At 26.2% G+C, this 18,922-nt stretch overlaps 2 protein-coding genes across 2 annotated transcripts in view; one reads left to right on the top strand and one right to left on the bottom strand.

The window, feature by feature from the left end:
- Positions 1 to 9,854: 9,854 nt before the first annotated feature.
- On the bottom strand, positions 9,855 to 11,229 carry LOC132943615 (uncharacterized). Its single transcript, XM_061012645.1, has 2 exons — positions 11,125 to 11,229; positions 9,855 to 10,220 (listed from the first exon to the last, which is right to left on the bottom strand). Exons 1-2 carry the CDS (start codon positions 11,227 to 11,229, stop codon positions 9,855 to 9,857), a joined length of 471 nt encoding a protein of 156 aa, XP_060868628.1.
- A 6,075-nt stretch (positions 11,230 to 17,304) lies between these two features.
- Positions 17,305 to 18,922, top strand: part of LOC132942536 (metabotropic glutamate receptor 2) — a 201,226-nt gene continuing 199,608 nt past the window's right edge. The window contains exon 1 of the mRNA XM_061011048.1: positions 17,305 to 17,555. The gene's annotated coding sequence lies outside the window, so the exon portion shown is untranslated. The remainder of the gene's footprint in view (positions 17,556 to 18,922) is intronic.

The following is an 18,922-nucleotide window of genomic DNA, read 5'->3' as shown; positions in this document are numbered from 1 at the left end:
TGTAAAATGGCCAACTGAAAAGTGAAGAAACCAATTTTTGTGGGTGGGGGGGGGGGGTATTATAACCACCATACCTCCCCCCCACTAGATTTATGTTTAAATAGGTACACAATAACATTTTCAAAAAATTTAGATTAATAATAATTGTATGCTTTGCATTGCCCATTTATATTTTATACCGTATTACTATAAATAGTAAAATAATTAATAACTATGATAATTATTATAAATAATATATTTATATGATAGGTAATAGGCTGACAGACCATCTCCCCTCAAAGTCGTGTTTTGGATGCAATGATTTTTGATATTAAATTTTAATTTAACACATCCATCACAGCAGTCTACTGAACGTCGATGTACACTCTACTGCATGATTACCTACATTTTTAAAAATTCATATGGGCTTAAAATGTACATGTGTAGAAATCCAGTTTGAAATGGTAACAAATTTATTTTCGTAGTTCGTACTACATAAGACATAACCATAACGAGGTTGAGGTTGAGGTTTATAGTAAATAAAAACGCGAAATTTATCGAAATTAGTTATAGGTACATGGTACCTACCTGTCATAAATGTAAATTACTTAAATTTAAGTTAAATTAATATTATAATATTATAATTTTTTATTCGTTGCTATGGTGATAAACAAAGCGTTAGAAATTAAAATCCCATTTTAAGCGGTTTTTCGTAATTTGTCAATAGTTTTTCCCGTGGCAATGTGGCATTAAATAACTATTGAGAAAATCGAAAAATGACCTCTCTAAAGTACCATCTTGATTCAATTTGCTAAAAAATAAGGTACTAGATGATGAAATCGAATCACTCTTTTTGGTAGAAATTTTGTATACAGGATATAAAAAAAAAAAAAAATTACCATTATAAAACCACTAGCTTCCTTGCTCCGCTCAGAATCTAAAATAGTCGAACTATTTCCATATAGGTAGCCGGTGTTGTAACCTCAGATCATATTATAGTATTATTCTATATTATACATATTGTGTGTCAAATTGTATAAGATCTAAGTTAATACTATCTTAATTATTCATGGTACTAAACTATAACGCATATTTATTACTTATTAGTTTGATATATGTTAAGTTTATCAGTGAAATTAGTGCGTTTTATTGTTATTAATAGTTTACACTTGTAGCTACAGAGTGTAGGTAGACGTGTACAAGTTATAATTTATAAGCCGGGTTCGGAATTCAACGAATCTAAAATCATTAAAAAAACAATTTAGAAGATGTCAGCGCACTATTTGTTTTCTCTATCTGGCCCACGCGCAACATAGACAAAATGCATTTACGCAGAATCATTTTTTCTATGTTTTTAAGTAATCTTAGAGTAAAATTACTCATTACAAAAAAGATAGAGAATAATATTTTTGAGGGAATTACATATCGATTTGTCTAAATATTGTTTCAAAACAATTTAAACAAAATTTTTTGTTTTATTTGAAAGTCGAATACAAAGTGAAATAACAATAAAATATAAAATCGATACGTCATTCCCTCAAAAATATTATTCTCTATGTTTTTTGTAATGGGTGAAATGACTCAAAAAGATTAATTAAAAGCATAGAAAAATGATAATGCGTTTTGTCTATATGTTGCGCGTCGGCCAGAGAGAGAAAACAAATAGTGCGCTGGCATCTTAAAAACTTCATTAAAAACGCTGTATATAAGTTGTATAGTTAAGATGGCATATATTTTATATGTATACAGTATACTTTGTACCTACATATTTTATTTGCGTATAGTATACGATTGTACATTTCAACATTTGTATCGATAATATTTTGTCCACTGATTTAGTATAGGTAAGTAGATAGGTCGTATTGTCTTTCCAAGTTTCAAGTATAATGCATGTGTAATGTCTAGTATACTTGCAGCGTAATCCCTCTAAAATTTGTTTTGGTAACTCATCATATTTAACATATTCCACTGGGTATTGTTTATTCTGTTACGAATTATATTGTCCCCTTTGGACGTTCAACCTTCAATTACATTATATCCAGGTTAATTAAGGTTTTCCTACAATTTGCATTCCTTTGGGTTTGTTTAAATATCTTATTGAATTAAAGAGTTCAAAATCCTAATTACTAGGTAAATTTCTAATTTTAAATCATTTATAGAAACTATAACTAAGTTTATAATTGTATACAATTTAATTAAAAAAATGAATGGGTTTCCTATTGAATTTATTTATTTTAATTTAACTAATCTTTATGTGTAGACATATACCATATAGTTATAAGTATAAACGTATTTGATGTACAATATTAAATTTTTTTTAAGCTCAATTTGGAACTTTGTTTTTTCCGTAAGTCGTGTAAGAAAAATGAACAAATATATTTTAAAGATCATTGTTTTCATACAGTCAAATTTGTTGGTTATACAAAGACGCAAAGTAATTTGCTTTGATTTATTAAAAATATGATTTTTAAAAACTATTTATTGTATTATATATTTTAACGAAAGTGAGGAATGTATTGATTTTAAAAAATCATGCAACCTTGTAAAAACATTTGGTATGTCGAAACAGTTATTTACCTATACTATATTAATATTTTTTTTAGAAGTTTCGTCTGTTACCAAGTTCAAGTGCTTCTTAAGTTGTAATGTTGTCCATGGGTATAGTAGCTAATAAAAATAAAAATAAATAAAGAGTTGTACTTGTATAATATCATATTTATACGTTAACAATTATAAATATTATAAATAATATCTAATATGATAGAATTTTGTTATAATATTATAATATTTTAAATATCTGAGTAGGTAAATACATTATTCTTTGGTAGGATAAAAAAATATGTGTTTAAGAAAGTGGAATAATTCGAGTTTTACTTATTGATTATATTAAAATATAAATATTGTTTTAACTTAAGGTATTATCTTATGCCTTAATTTATTTTGTCCTACTTTCCGATCAATATGACTTTAATAATTATAATATACGAGAGTACCTATAACAAAAGTACCTAGGTAATTACATACAATTTAAATTAAATTCAATATCTAGTATATTTTTTCGTATAAACATAAATTTCCATTGAAAATTAACTATAATTTCCTATGGACGTACTGCATGCAATTAATTCGTTGAATTAGTTAGCCCAATAAGTTGATATATTCATCTTGCCAACCATAAAATGTAGTGGGAGCACATTTTTGAAATTGATTGATTCGAAGTTTGTATAGTTTGTAGCCTTATAGGTACCTCGTACTTATATACTTCACTATATCCACTACTCTAGTTTAGTAGGTAGAAAAATCTTATAATAATAAACAAAATATTTTGAACTTTTGAAATCGAGTGGACTGTATTTACAAGTATAACATATAATAATTATTTTTATTTATAAATAATTTATACAAAATGGTCGTGCGCGTTTATACACAGGTGATTCACTGAGCATACACACGTATTTTTCTTCTTCAATAATGCAGTTATTCAAAATTTGAACTATGAAGCTTTCAAATATACTTAAAGACAATATTTTCTAATTCTTGAGCATTTTTGTTTGACTTAAGGAGTGTCTTGTGGAGGTAAAAATTCTGTTCTTCAAAAGACATGCCCCTATTTTATAAAGTAACATTTTATAGCGGATAATTTTTCTAAAAATTTAGACGTATCAAAATAAAATTTCGAACGAGTAGGCACTTTTTGAGTTATTTTGCTTTGTGTACTAAGGATAATATTATGATAGTGGGTTTGGAAGATGTGTACTATGGAGGCTATGGTAATTGGAAAATTACAGTAATTTGTATCAATCTATCAATATTTCAATTTATAAAAATGGTTCAAGTATAATAAATACCATATCCGATATTACATAATATCATATAAGTATGGTGGCATTTTTTACTGGTGACAAAATGCACGGGGGACAGCTATCTTCTATATTATATATATAAGTAATAAAGTACACTTACGTAAGCACCTCACGGGGTCTATAGCCCATATACCTTATAATATACCTACTGATCGCATATCACAAGCTAGTCTCACGGGTAACGCCGGGTGGGATGGCTGTAATATAATATAATCGAACGTGTCCCGACTGAGCCACTGACTGATCAACGTAGAGCCTAAACAATGATAGCTTGAGGCTTGCCATGTAAGCGTGCATTAAGAAAGCATTTTCCAAAATTCTTATTTTAAAGTGGTACACAAGTATTTTCCACAATATGAGACACAAGTGATTGACACTCATCATTGTAACTTGTAACTGCTTAAACACTTTTAGGAACTGATAGTACTTTTATGCGTTCAATCAAACAACCAGAATAATTGGACATGTTTAACCCTCTCCGAGTCTCCATGCATGTTATAAGAAAACAGCTTAGTAGGTAGATTATTATTGATTATTCGATCATTATATAAATTCCATTTCACCACAAAATCATTGAAAATATAGTGTATTATATTGTCGTATATAGGAGTATTTAATTATAATATTATTAATAATAATAATAATAATTAATAATAAAATAAATTGTAATGTTATTCGTTAATTATTCCGGAATTCCAATCAACTGAGATGAGTGTCGTGTATACATAAATACAATATGACCCATAATATCGTATTTTGTCATGCATGCACGCACACATAAACACACACACACCTACACAGGTTTAGGTACTAATAAGTGACAGTGACGTAGATGGGAAGTTATCGTGGAGATAACCCTAAAGTGACGGACCACGTTTGTGTGTATGTATGAGTACGTGATTCTAGAGTTCCATAACAAATTATGGTAATATCACGAATTTTTGCAATATTTCTGCACCATGTGAAAGAATCGATTCTGACGATTCGGCGAGTGTAACCTAACCGTGGACTGTTAGAAGTTTGTCGTAACGAATCGTAAGTATTAATTTCTTATAATATCTTCGGTTTGAACCTACTTATATACAAACGGTGAAATTATTTTGAAAACCTTAAGTGGTAAATTGGCACCTAAACGCAAACTTTGATAAATAACAATAGTTTTTATTTCATTATATTCTATAATTTTGTGACAATAACACCTATAATACCTTTTGGTTTTAATCCTAACCTACATTACTGTAGACTGTATAATTTACTATATTATGCCTATACAGAGTGTATCTTATGTCAATGTACGCGGGTTTTTTTTAACGATTATGGATCAATGACATGGAATTTTGCTAAAACGAAAAAATACGTGTTTCTTTATTTCTAACGGGCAATTTTTTTATAACAATTTCAAAATTTTTAAACACGCAGGTGTACCAATAGCAAAATCAACTTTATTTTTTCAAACGGCAACTACTATATTTTTTAATGGATTCTGGTAAATTTTTTTTTTCTGAAAATGTTGATAGCTAAATCATCAGTTTTGGTTCGCTTGTTTATTGACTATGACCCTCTAAAGTTTAGTAAGATCTGCATTAGTACTTTTATTTGGTATAATGGTATAGGTTTAATTTACAAGTGCTAAATACATTTTTCTTATATCTAAATTTTATAACTTGAAATTTGAACCATAAGTTCCCTATATTGGTAGGTATCGCATGCAAAATATGAATTTAGCATTTGAAATTCTTTAAGAATTATTTAATAATCGTGATTTAAAATAAACTATTTGCAAGATATTTAGACAAATATTCAATCTCAATATAGGTTTTAATATTATTATAACAAGAATCAAATACTATTAGGTACTTACCTATTACCTAATCCTTAGCTGCCTAATAAAGAATCCATATCAATGCTATTGTAAGAGTTGTATAATAGGAATTTATGATAAGAAAAGTACAAAATTTTAATTTTAAATGTCTAAAACTAAAAAATAAGAGGGGTTATGAACTTCAACTCTTAAATTCATACTTTGCATGCGATACCTACCAATATAGTCCTACCAATAAGTATAACCTATATGGTTCAAATTTCAAGTTTATCCCACTACGAAAAGAGCACCACAAAACATTGCACTTTTTTCATTTCACAATTTTTTTAACACCCATACATACCTAAGACATTAATGTCAACAATCGAATACCATTACCAATTTACCATTATTACTTTAGCCACCTAATGAAGAATCCAAATTTATGATATTAGAGGACCGTAGTTAATAAACTAGCGAACCAAAATTGATGATTTGACTATCAAAATTTTCAGAAAAAAAAGCTTTACCATAATCCATTAAATTATAGTAGTTGCCATTTGAAAAAATAAAGTTGATTTTGCTATTGGTGGTACACCTGCGTATTTAAAAAATTTGAAATTCTTATAAAAAAAATTGCCTGTTAGAAATAAAGAAACACGTATTTTTTCGTTTTAATGAAATCCTATGTCGTTGATCCATAATCGTTAAAAAACCCCGCGTACAATGACATAAGATACACTCTGTATAGTATATACACAGCAAAATTCGGTTTCGGTCCGATGTTTGTCGATACCTATACACACGCAGCTTATAATATCTTGTCATATTTTACACCGAATTTCGAATACCGTCACGCATCCCTCACAACCCACACTTTGGGTATAGGTAGGTAGGTATCATAATATATGTAATATGTATACAGTGTAAATTATTATCGTCAATAGACCGCCTCACAGGAAACGCATCAATCATATCCGTCGTCGGTGGTTGCGGCCCTGTCGTTGTCATAATATTATATATGATAATAATTATCGTCGTTTGTCCGGTCGACGGCGGTGCGCTATACCTACCTTGAATAAATTTTTCCGATTGTCTACAAATGGTCGTGGCAGTGCCATTGGGCTTCAGTGGCCCGTGATAGATTTGTTTGCCGAGATAAACTGCCGACGAGACGTCCTAACGTTTAAAATACACCCGAGTACAACAAGAATACGATCTCACGTGATTAGGAAACTAAAATAATAATTTATAATATATATATATATATACAATATGTATATATTAATATATCTACGTGTTACGTCTGTATTCTGTGGTAGGTATAAAAGTATAATAACATCATGTTTTCAAAAATAGAAACGAAAACATTTAAAAAATATTTTTGAAATTAGAATCTGATAGAAATGATCTATTTTGTTACATAATACATTATAGCCTAAGGCGGAATAAGCATAACGACTGTTTTATACCCGCCTAACATAATATTATACTAAAGGAACGACACACTGAGAACAGCATGAAAATATTATTCTAAGAAGTAATTGTAATTAAATTAGTTACGTAGTTGTATAATTTTATATTATAATATTGTATACACGTTGGTTACTAAGTCAGCAAAGTCAAATGCATATATACCTACTATACATTTGACTTTGCTGTTTCGGCTGGTATTTGAGTTATGATCACGATTTAAGATAGTACTATATACTATTTTAAATCGTGGTTATGATTCAACGACCTGGCAGGGTCGCGCTAAGTATAAAAAGAAAAGTGCACCTTAAAATAGACATATAGGTAAAATACACGAGTAAACTGCCGGACAATAATAATATATAGGAAACAATATGATTAACTAAAAAAATTCTCGAAAAATCATAGCAAATTTGATTATAATAATTAATAAATAATGAATAATAATAATAATGAAGTTTGAAAATACAATAATCTAATAGGTAGAAGTGCATTGTGTAGTTTTCAAATCATTTTGAACAATATCAACAGAGTTATAGCCAATTTAACTAGAAATTATTGTAGCGTATTTTCAACATTTTATTAGATAATATTTATTTATTTATTTATTTATTAGAATTAACGCCAGTCGGCTTTTACAAAATTTACATGGAGTGTACAAGATACAGATTATTGTAACTAGAACACTTTGTAGTATTATGTCCTTGTTGATAAAGATATAAATACCTAATAACTTTTAGATATTAAATTATATATTTACGTGTATAATTGGTTATGCTAGGTATTGTGAAAATTTAAATTATTCTAATACATTATTAGTTAAAGATACTTAATTAGGAATATCTTATTTTTGAATCACAGATATCCATATTATACTAGATAGTCGACCCTCTTCAAATCAATGGCCTAGTATATCTAACCTATCTGCATAGGCCGATGTTTACAAATATTTATTATAAACTTCATATTTGAGTGTACCTATAATAACACGTAGATATCTGTGTTTTGAATTCAATATATTATTTTCATATTTATCCATGAAGTACCCCTACGACAGAGACCTAAAATGAGGAATTTTAATTATTAATTAAAAACGTTATAAATATATCATATTATAACTAAGCAAGTTTTTAAAAATGGAAACATATTTGATTTTTATGATATTGTTTTTCTTTGCAAACTCTTTCTGAAGCAATAAAATTCCTGTAAAAGTTTTAAAGGCTTGTCTATTGATAAAAAATTTAACGCAGATGTGTTACATTTAGATTATTAAAAATGAAAATGTTATATTAGTTTTAGAACAAAATAGGAGAAAAATGTAAATATTTTTTTCATTCTTTATATTTTATGACCACATTAATATTTTATTTTTAAAAATATTTCTTATGGTATTTAAGGACATGCTTTGAAAAACCGCATTCTAAAAAAAATATTTGGCCATATTGATGAATCCTAAAGTTATTGTGTTATTACGATCTTATAATATATTAAAAATTAGTTATCAATGACAAATTTTAGTACAAACTGTGAAATCTTATATTAATAAGATTGTCAATTAGATTTTTGATGTAACTAAAATAAAATATTATGGTTTATTAGTTTTCTATAATCTATGATATTTTCATATAAATTAGATATTTGTATTGAATATCAAACAGGAACAAAATGTCTAAATTGAATAAATGTTATTAAATCTATTTACTTATTAGAATATATTATGAATTATTAATAAAAAAATATTTAAAATTTATCTGTTTTATGAGTAATTTGGTATTGTTCTCAATAAAATATTATTTTACCTATTATTCTGTGTTAAAATATAGAAATCAAACGCTATTATAAACTACCTAAATACCAAATATTTGTATTGGTATTTATATTCGAGCATTATAGACAAAGACAGTAAGAATCCAAATACCACCAGTCTTTGGAAATTAATTAAATTATTAATGTACTCAATAGCTGACATCAATGAAAAAAACCGCATAGTAATCACGATCGCCAGATTGCCCCAAAACTTTTATAATTAATTAGTAAAATATACTTATTAGAATAAGGGCATTTGAAGAAAACATGCAGTATAATGCACAAAACTCCAAATATTTAAATGAATGCAAAACATTTTTTCTCAGTAACTTTCATTATGGCAGTAATGTAAAACAAATTTTGACCAAACTTCATATTTTTTTTATAAGCCAATAAAAAAAAAAAAACATGCACATTTAGTTTTACAGCTTTGGTTATTTATTATCATCTAATTTAATATAAGTATTTAATTTTCATTAAAAAATAAACAGATTTATAAATAATTTATACATAAATAATTATTATAACGTTATATGTGGGAAATTATTTAAATTAAATAGCTGTAGGTTCTAGCATTATAGCTATACAGCTTATTATTAATTGAATAATAAAATACGATGTTGATGATAAGATGAATGCCCAATACTAAGAAAAATTAGTTAAGGAATATTTCTAAAAAATCATATTATTGATACGATTTCTTAAAAAAAATCATTTAGTCGTAACGTCACTTATTCATTAGATTTTCTTTAGCATAAGTTGTAGACGTAAAGTGATTCATGTAGTTTTACTAGAATACATTTTAAGGTCTGTAAAAATATTAATCAAAACTTATAATTATATAAGTAGGTATTTACAAATTATTCAAAAAAAACTTATTTTGTTTGATATTTGTTACCTATAATAATACTAATTATTATTTTAGGGATAAATTACCTAATTAATATTAAAGGTTGTATAAAGGATACGACATTTTTAAACTTGAGGTTATTTATCTTAAATAGAAGTTTTTGAATGTTTGTACTTTGAATTTGAACCGTACACATATAAACTGGCATTGTGGAAACAATGGGAAAATTCCAATTTAGAGTACTGGCCCAACCGTCGTCACAAATACATGACCTATTAATCTCGTCCATCTTGCCATGGTGACATCGTATATTTGATTGATACAGGAAATTTGTTTTTTTAGTTTTAAATTTTTTTTTGTCTTCTGTATCATTAAGTATACAATCAATATCAGTTATTGATATCTTATCCGTTAAAGCTATGCAATTGTTGCTATAAGGGTCATATACCTTAAATAATATCAATACAATTAAAATTAAAATTATTTACTTTACAAATATTTTGGTTGTATAATAAAATAATACATTTATGTTACACATGTAGGTACCTATGTATTTTAATTTTAATTGATTTTTATTACATGAATTTACATCATTTTAATTTTTAGTTATTTAAGTAGGTAAACATACTAACAAGCTACACATATGTTGTATTAAGTGGCAGAATGTATTTTTGCGGCCCAGTCAAAATATAATTTTTAAACAATCAATTTGGTATAGGTATAAAAAACAGAGTTGGAACAATAATTATGCTAGTAGATAAAATAATAATAATATATTTTATATAAAATCAAACCTATCGGCCCAGACACCCGCCCTAAACTGGGGTGGGGGTATCTACTTGGCATCCCTAGCAGTTGCCCTGGTACTTACAGCACTGGTCATATTGTTTACTATGCTATATGTAATGGTAAAAATAATAATAGATTTTGAAAATATGAAAGAAATAAAAAAATTAAGTGTCATTATTATTTGCAAAACAAAGTACCTTTCTTGATTGTAATGTTTATCAATTGGTGTTTGAAATTACCTAATTAATTTAAAACGCCATAGTAATTAATGGTGGTAAATTATTGTTTAAGTTTGGAATACAATTAATATTATATGTATAGTAAAAATTTAAAATTTTTTAGCTTTTATTAAGAACGAATATACCTACAATATTTTTTAATATTGTAGTTTAAGGTATAATTTAATAAATCATGTTTAATATAAATAAATATTAAATTTAAGTTAAATAGTTAGGTTTAGAGGCAAACCTCAGGAAATCAAAACTGAAAGTTAATCATCCTCCTAATAAAATAAACTGTGTATAATTATTTTATATAAAATTAATAATTTTGTTTGAAATTACTATATTTGATGAATTTTCATTGTTCAATCTTCTATTGCATATTGGAATAGATATGCATTGTCTTTTAATAGCATCAAACAAACTTCTGAAACCTTGATACTTCATGTGACAATTAACTGGTGCGCATAAATCTAATGGGTCTTCATCTGGTGATTCGCACAATTTAAAATTGAAGTCAAAATTTAGCACACCTAAATGTTAATAAATTATAAATAATAAATATATATATCGTGTGTCCACGAAAACAAGGTAACCAAATTACCCATATTACCGGCCCAGTACCCTATGTCCCTATCCATATTTCTGAACCCTGTTTGCTGGTCATGAAACTAGACTATTGCATCATCAATATCCCTCAGAAAAATTTCTAAAATATAAAGTGTACTGAGTAATGTAGGTAACTGGGTGTATCCAGTTTTTGCAGACACACGGTATAGATATTAAAAACATATTATAATTTATAAACAATATAATATGTATAGGGACATAGGGTACAGCAAATGTAAGTACTTAGGTAAATCATAATTAGTCGATTTATTTAATAAACAGCTGATACAGTAAATTCTAAGTGAATAAAAATTTGAATTTTGATTTAATCGATTGTAATCATTTTTGTGAGATTGTAAATAAATAATGGAATTACAATTTTAGTATATACAATATACATGCTGTATAATATTAATTACCTAACAATGTTTATATTTAATATTTATGTTATGACACTATATAATTTATTAACAATGAATGTATTATTATTTAAAATACTACAATAATGTAGGTATATCGTTTATCGTATATGTACATTTACTAGTCCGTGATGAAATGTTAATAGGTCGTGATAACTGATAGCCAATAGTATTCGTTGTTACTGTTTGACATACACCAAACATTAGTAGGTACCTAAAATTAAATTCAGCATAATCGATATTGTTTTAGATTTTGAGTGGAGCAATGAATGTAATGATTTTACAATGGTGCATTTAAAAAAAAAAATTATTTTTCGGAGCATTTAAAACTAAAAATGATCAGTTTTTTAGGTTAGGATAGAGAAGATTACATAATTTGTAATTTGTGTTTTATAAACAAATGCACGTTATGCTTAGATACTCGTAAATAATATGGGCACCTCGTTCTCTCAACTATAAATATTTTAAAACATATTTCATAATAAGTTTTTAAAATGTGATAGTTACTAGTTCAAATCAAAACTGGATATAAAATATAAATGCATATAGAATCTGCACACTCACTTTCTTGTAACGAAAATATGTCTTCTGGTTTTTTAGTTGTATCAAATGGTATACTTTGCAAATATCTTGAAACTTTATTCTGATTTATGTATATGGTGATGTCTACATTACATTTACCTTTGCGATTATACGGGTACTGAAGAAAACAACATCATCGTTTTTAAAATTGGTTACAGGGTGGTAAAAATTAATTATATTCGGAACAACTCTATTATTTTTTGTCAATTGATTAGTAATAACATATAAATACAATTAACATTTTCTACAAAACTAATTAATTAATTTAACAAACCGTTAATTATAGAATCGTTAAACGATTTTAGTATAGGGTCGTGTGCAAGCACTAGATCTTAATTTTATTAGAGGAACTAACAAATATATAGAAAGCATATTTTTTAAATAATATAAGTAACTACACAAACTATAAAAACAAAATCAACTACCTGCAAAACGTAGAATATCGTTTTTGTGTACAATAAAAGTAATACTTAATTATATTTATATAATTGTAAACTCAACGATATTCTTTAAACATTTTTTTATGAAATGTACAGCATAAATAAATCATAAATATTATGCTGGATAAACATTTTATTCAGACATATTGAATATTTCTTATGGAATTTTTTTTTTGGAAAACCCTTTTACTTGGACACTATATTTTTTATGCATCACATCTATAGATTTGCATTTGAACATATTTTGGTATTTGAAGAGATTAACTTTGGAGTAAAAACAGAAAAATAGCAAAAACTGCAAACAAATATAAGAATACACATGTTTTAACATTCTTTTGACCATTGTCGGGTAACCTAATTTCCACTTAAAATTATTTTTCAAACGCAATGATGTATCATCGTTTTAGAATCCAAAGACATGGATTCACAACAGTGATTCATCTAATAAACATTTGTATTTTAATTTTTTTCTCTAAGTCAAGTTCAGCTTACCATTCAATGTAAAGATTTTGTTTAGAAGTTGTTGCTTGTTTAAATTAAATGATAAAAACGAAAGATTTAGATTATCATTTAAGAACCTTTAGGATTGATAATAATCATTTATTTTATTAATAAATGAGACTGCTATATTTATTTAAAGTAATTTAAAGTATTTAGTTTACTTACGGCATTAGGATATATGAGCGTACAGTTAGTGTTGCTAGCTCCTTCCAACTGTTTTCGTGATCCATCAAATTGCAAATGCTGGTAATTTTTATATAATATTTTTTAGTTATAATTTTAGTAAGTAGTTACGTCTGTAAATTTTTAAGTTTATAAATATGTGTAAAATAGAGGGTGTATTATTTTGGTTTTTTAATTGTTGGTGCTAAAATGTTTGCAGGTCAATTTAAAATCATTAACAGGCTAAATGGCATACAATATACTCGTTATAGTTAAGTATATGATTGTTGTAAACATTTTATTTGTTCTACATCTAAAAATTAATTTCGATAATTTGTGCCACTTTTTAAGGTTGCAATTTATGTCACATAAAAACTAAATAAAAGGGCATTGTAATATAATCTGCGCAAACTTGTAAGTACAAACATTTTAATTTACGGAATTTTCAACATTATCTAAAAGGTAATTTGTGCCACTTTAAAATAATTAATAATACATTTTTAAACTTATTAATATAATATGTATTTTATTCATCAATCAAGTTCATTTCAATTGATTAATTTCGAGAAAACTATTGAAATGAACGTAAAGTAAAATACAAAAATGTAAGCTGATTTTAACTGTACCTATACACTTTACTTTGTGTATAAATGAGTAATATTTCAGTTAATAAAAAAATATGTAAAAATCAAGAATATTATAGTTCAGGTTTTTTGTGCTATATCTGATGTGAGCTTGGTAAATTTATCAGGTAAATTCCAATAATTCAATTGAAGATGTGGCACAAAGTAATACAATTATTATTTAAATATGGCGTAAATTACATGTGCAATTTTTATATTTCAACACAAATTACATACACACTTAAATGTATCTGGCGCAAATGACCATTTCCCTTTTTTGATAATTCACAGCGAAGTGCTGTCATTGAATCGTTCATTCGAAAGACCTCCAGGTCTTATTAATGTATTAAATAAGTAAATGTCATTATTTATGCTTATTTTACTACATAGGTATCAAATAAAAAAATTATAAATTTATCAAAATGAAAAAAAATGGACTTTTAGTTCATGCCCTGTGGTTGTAACCTCCTTAAATTGACGTGCTTGAGAGGAATTATATAGTTTGCGGACGGGTGTGTACGAATACAAGGTGAGGAAATCTGTATCTTTATGTACATAATTAAATGTATTTGTAAATTATATAAATTATTTTTTTTAAACTGAATTGTCTAATGAATAAACTTTTACTTAACTGTTGTCTATGCTATAAGAACTCAATTATTAATTACATTGCAATCTATGTCATTACTCGTAAAAAGCTGTTCACAACATTGTATCATTTTGACGGACGCCATAACCGGAATATCACCGTCATTTATTAAGGTTACATCTATGGTAATATTAAATGGTTATTTTTTTTCAGAAGAATATAAATGAAATACGAAAATACTTACAAAGTATTAAAACATCGTCATACCAGTTTACAGGATAATTTCCGTAATCCTAAAAAGGTCAGTTTTTAAGATAAGAAAAAATAAATTTGCTTATACTTTATTTAAGTATAATTTTAAGGTTATAAGATATACAATGTATTTTAACTAACTGTATTAGTTATTAATTGTACCTATTAGTTTAAGAAGTATAACAATATTATTGTTACTGATTAGTAATTTGTCTGATACATAAGTTCTTATTTTTTTAACGTATAGAATACTAAGTCTAAAACTTACTTTTAAATAAATATTTTTGGTCAAATAATTTGCACGACATATTGTAATTAGTGTAAACGTTATTAAAATATCATAAATCTCAAAAATATGCTTGTCAAAACATTTGTTATACATTTTGTAAGATTTATTATTGTTATTTACTGTATTCAATAGGCATTACTGAAAGTTAAACGTAGGTAGTAAAAACACTAATAAGTAGCTTTGTAGCTATTGAATCATTGCTATGGTAGCGATTTAGTACTATTTTTAAGTATACAAATCTCATTGAATTATGTTATTTATTATTTATTTTATATTAAGTTTTTGTATTGTATATAATAAAAATGAAAAGCTGTTTGTTGGTAACCACTTCAATCAAAAACAGCTGGACCGATTTGGCTTATTTTTAAAAAAAAATTTCTTAGTATTCCAAATGAAGATTTCAAGGAATAAAAAATTAGAAATGTTGCTCAAAAAATAAGAAAATTCGGGAAAAACTAAAAGACCTTATACTGTTATTGCCATTGATTGCATGTTATAAATATAGAAATAGTAGCAAATTAGTTGAAATTATTATTAATTTTTTCTATATAAACGGTTGCCACAGATTACATAGTTATAAGATAATATTTAATCGGATATAATAATTTTAACTTGTAATTTTGACATTTGGTTGCTATATTTTTAACTTGCGTCGGTTTATCCGAAGTTAATAGACTTAAAACAATACTTGACCATTTTCAATAAAAAGTTATACCAATAGATTCTTTGAGTTTATAGTTTATTTTCAATCCCTATACCCAATCTCTAGGTAGCTAAAAGGGAGGTTATACATGCATTTTTTCTCCGCTCACAAAAAAATAAAAATGTTCTTTGGGGGTTGCCACTATTTGGTTAACAACTATGGTTATAACTATTAGATATATGGTACATATATACATTTTTTTTACAAATATATTTATGAAAAAAAAACAAATGTTTGAAACGGGCAACGCGCGCTGGACGGGGCAGCTAGCTAGTTGTAAATATAATATAATTATGAATTAAACTGAAACAAGTAGTTAAAAAAAAATGTAATATTTAAAAATATTTAGTATGTACAATAATATGTTATAATATAATAAAACTATATTATTCATAATAAAATAATGACTTATTTTTTTTTTAGAACTTTTTCTATAGAAATAACAGGATGTTGTCAGAGTTATTATAAATTAGTTTGTATAAGTAGATAAAATAATACTTATTTAACAATAAGACTATCAATAGTATGTTAATATAATTATAACAGCTAGCTAATATATTAAACTGTGTTATCTATTTGACGGCGTCTTGTATCGGCAATTCATCAACATTCGTGTTATAAAGAAAATAATATAATATTATTATTTATTTAATCAAAGAATTAGGGAATCACTTAGATTTTTTAAAAGTAAAAATTAAAGAAATGCGATAAAATATTAATTTTGATTTTTATGATACATTTTTGTTGAATTTTAAAATTGTGTAAATTATATACCCACACATTTGGTAGTACTATTTTTTTTAAATTGCTATTGTTTTTAAATGAAACTTTTTATGCATCGAACACGAATCCAACGCATGAATGCATGATATTATACATTAATGTGGTGAATTTGATATGTCAAATTAACAGCCGTTATACTTTTAAGAAAAAAAAACCTAAACTATAATATAATAATATTACTATTATTTTTATGTCTAGTACAAAGTAAACTAAACAGGTATCTTTAGAAGAAAGGTAAAAATTCAAATATCTAATATCTACCTAGATGTATATTTAGAGTTTTTATTTGAACTAATAACGAAAATATAACAAATTCCAATTTTGGCCCTGTCATTTAAAATAGGTATATAGTTCCGATAATATTAGAATAAAATTAATTATTTACTCGTTCTAGAAATTGATTTAACACAATAAATAGAAACATATTTTGAAGCACCTGTGGATTTCATAGATAGCATGCGCCAACAGAACTGCGCCTTTTCCTCTACCCCAACCCTTTTCTCTTGTGGTGCTACTGGCTCTGGGTGTCGGTGCCACGAATTTTTCAGTCGTCGCATGCAGTTACGTCTCTCCGGGGGTCCGATAGTAAATCAAAATATTTCTCGTTCGTCGGACAAATAGTTTTTGAAAACGATTTAAACGAAAAAACATATAAAATACGTTGAGTGTTATTATTTTGTTTTATTGATTTTTAATGAATTAAACATATATCATTAGTTTTGAAAGTGTTCGAATTGTGTATTGTTAAATCTTGTTAAATTAATAGTAGGTACTAAAATATGTTATATGAAAATATCACAAAAATAAACTTTCATATTTAGGTAAGAAATTGGTTAAGATTAATAATTTTAAGTATAATAAGGTATAATATATATAATTGAAACAAAGTCTACATAATGACAGATTACTAATCTAAAATTAATATTAAATTAAAGTCTACAAAAATCACATAATCTTTTATTTATGTGCTGTGTAAGTACCATACTATTTTTTTTTGCCGACTCAATTACAATATTATTATTAGTATTATTTATATTAAAACAGAGCGATCAAGTGATATATAAGGTTTATAATATTGTTCAACATTTCAAATAATCTATTGACATTTTATTTTTTGCATTGATTTAGTTCAAAACATCAAACTATTTTATTAATCTTATTTTTATGTTTAGTTTATTGCTATTTAATATTTAACTATTAGTCTCTTATAAAAATTATTAAGTATATTTTATCATCTTGCTACTTGTAGATTTTAATGAAATGTTAATGTTTTTTTTTATAACGAATACATCTAACATTCCTTGAATATGTGCATTATCCAATTATCGTTAAAATAGACTCAAATAACCGTTTTTTTTTGTAGCCCCGAAAGAACCCCCTATTTGCTTCTATGATCGTTAGGTAAAATCAAATTAAGTTTACTTTTGTTATTCCGTTTTTCTATTAATAATATATTATATGACTGCGAGTATTAGTTTTGTACAACTAATTTTTTACTTATTAATAATATTAAAAGATTTCGTTTATTATTAAGTGATGTGGGAAATTGAATTTGATTTGAGGGGTTTTTATCTCTATTAATTTTACGATATATTTGACCAGTTATTTTAATACAGTTGTATTCAATTCATGTTGTTTTATTACTTTTAAATTTTATTTTTGTTTTACAAAGTACACGTAAATATAATATGTAGTCAACTGATTTACGTTTATTATATACTAGGTTATAATTGTTGTCAATAATTCATGATAGATATTGTACATCAATGTAATATTCTTCTAATAGTACATTTTTAAACTCAAAAATTAAAACGCGTGTTGGCTTTTACAGTATAGCTGAATATTGAGTAAAATAACTTTATAACTATTGTTCAATATACCTAATAGTGGACTAAAAAAAAAAAGGTGAATAAGTGGATGTCGCTCTGCTGTACGGTAGGTTACAAGTGGGTCACTGTAATGGATGGTGTTAAATTTGAATTCAATGATATAATATCATTGTATAAGAAAAACGATTCTGAGCGAAAACGGTCAGTCAGCCTATGATTTTACCAAGTATATTTGAAGATATTATTGTGAATAAAGTAATTTATATATAACCTATTTACGTGGAGCCTTGTTTTAAATTTTCAATCCTTAGCCATAAAAGTTAAAAATTTAAAAATTTATAAATTTATAAATTTTTAAC

This window comes from Metopolophium dirhodum, chromosome 4, assembly GCF_019925205.1.
Source record: "Metopolophium dirhodum isolate CAU chromosome 4, ASM1992520v1, whole genome shotgun sequence".
In the NCBI taxonomy this organism is placed as follows: Eukaryota; Metazoa; Arthropoda; class Insecta; order Hemiptera; family Aphididae; genus Metopolophium; species Metopolophium dirhodum.
This window is presented reverse-complemented; position numbering and strand designations above follow the sequence as displayed.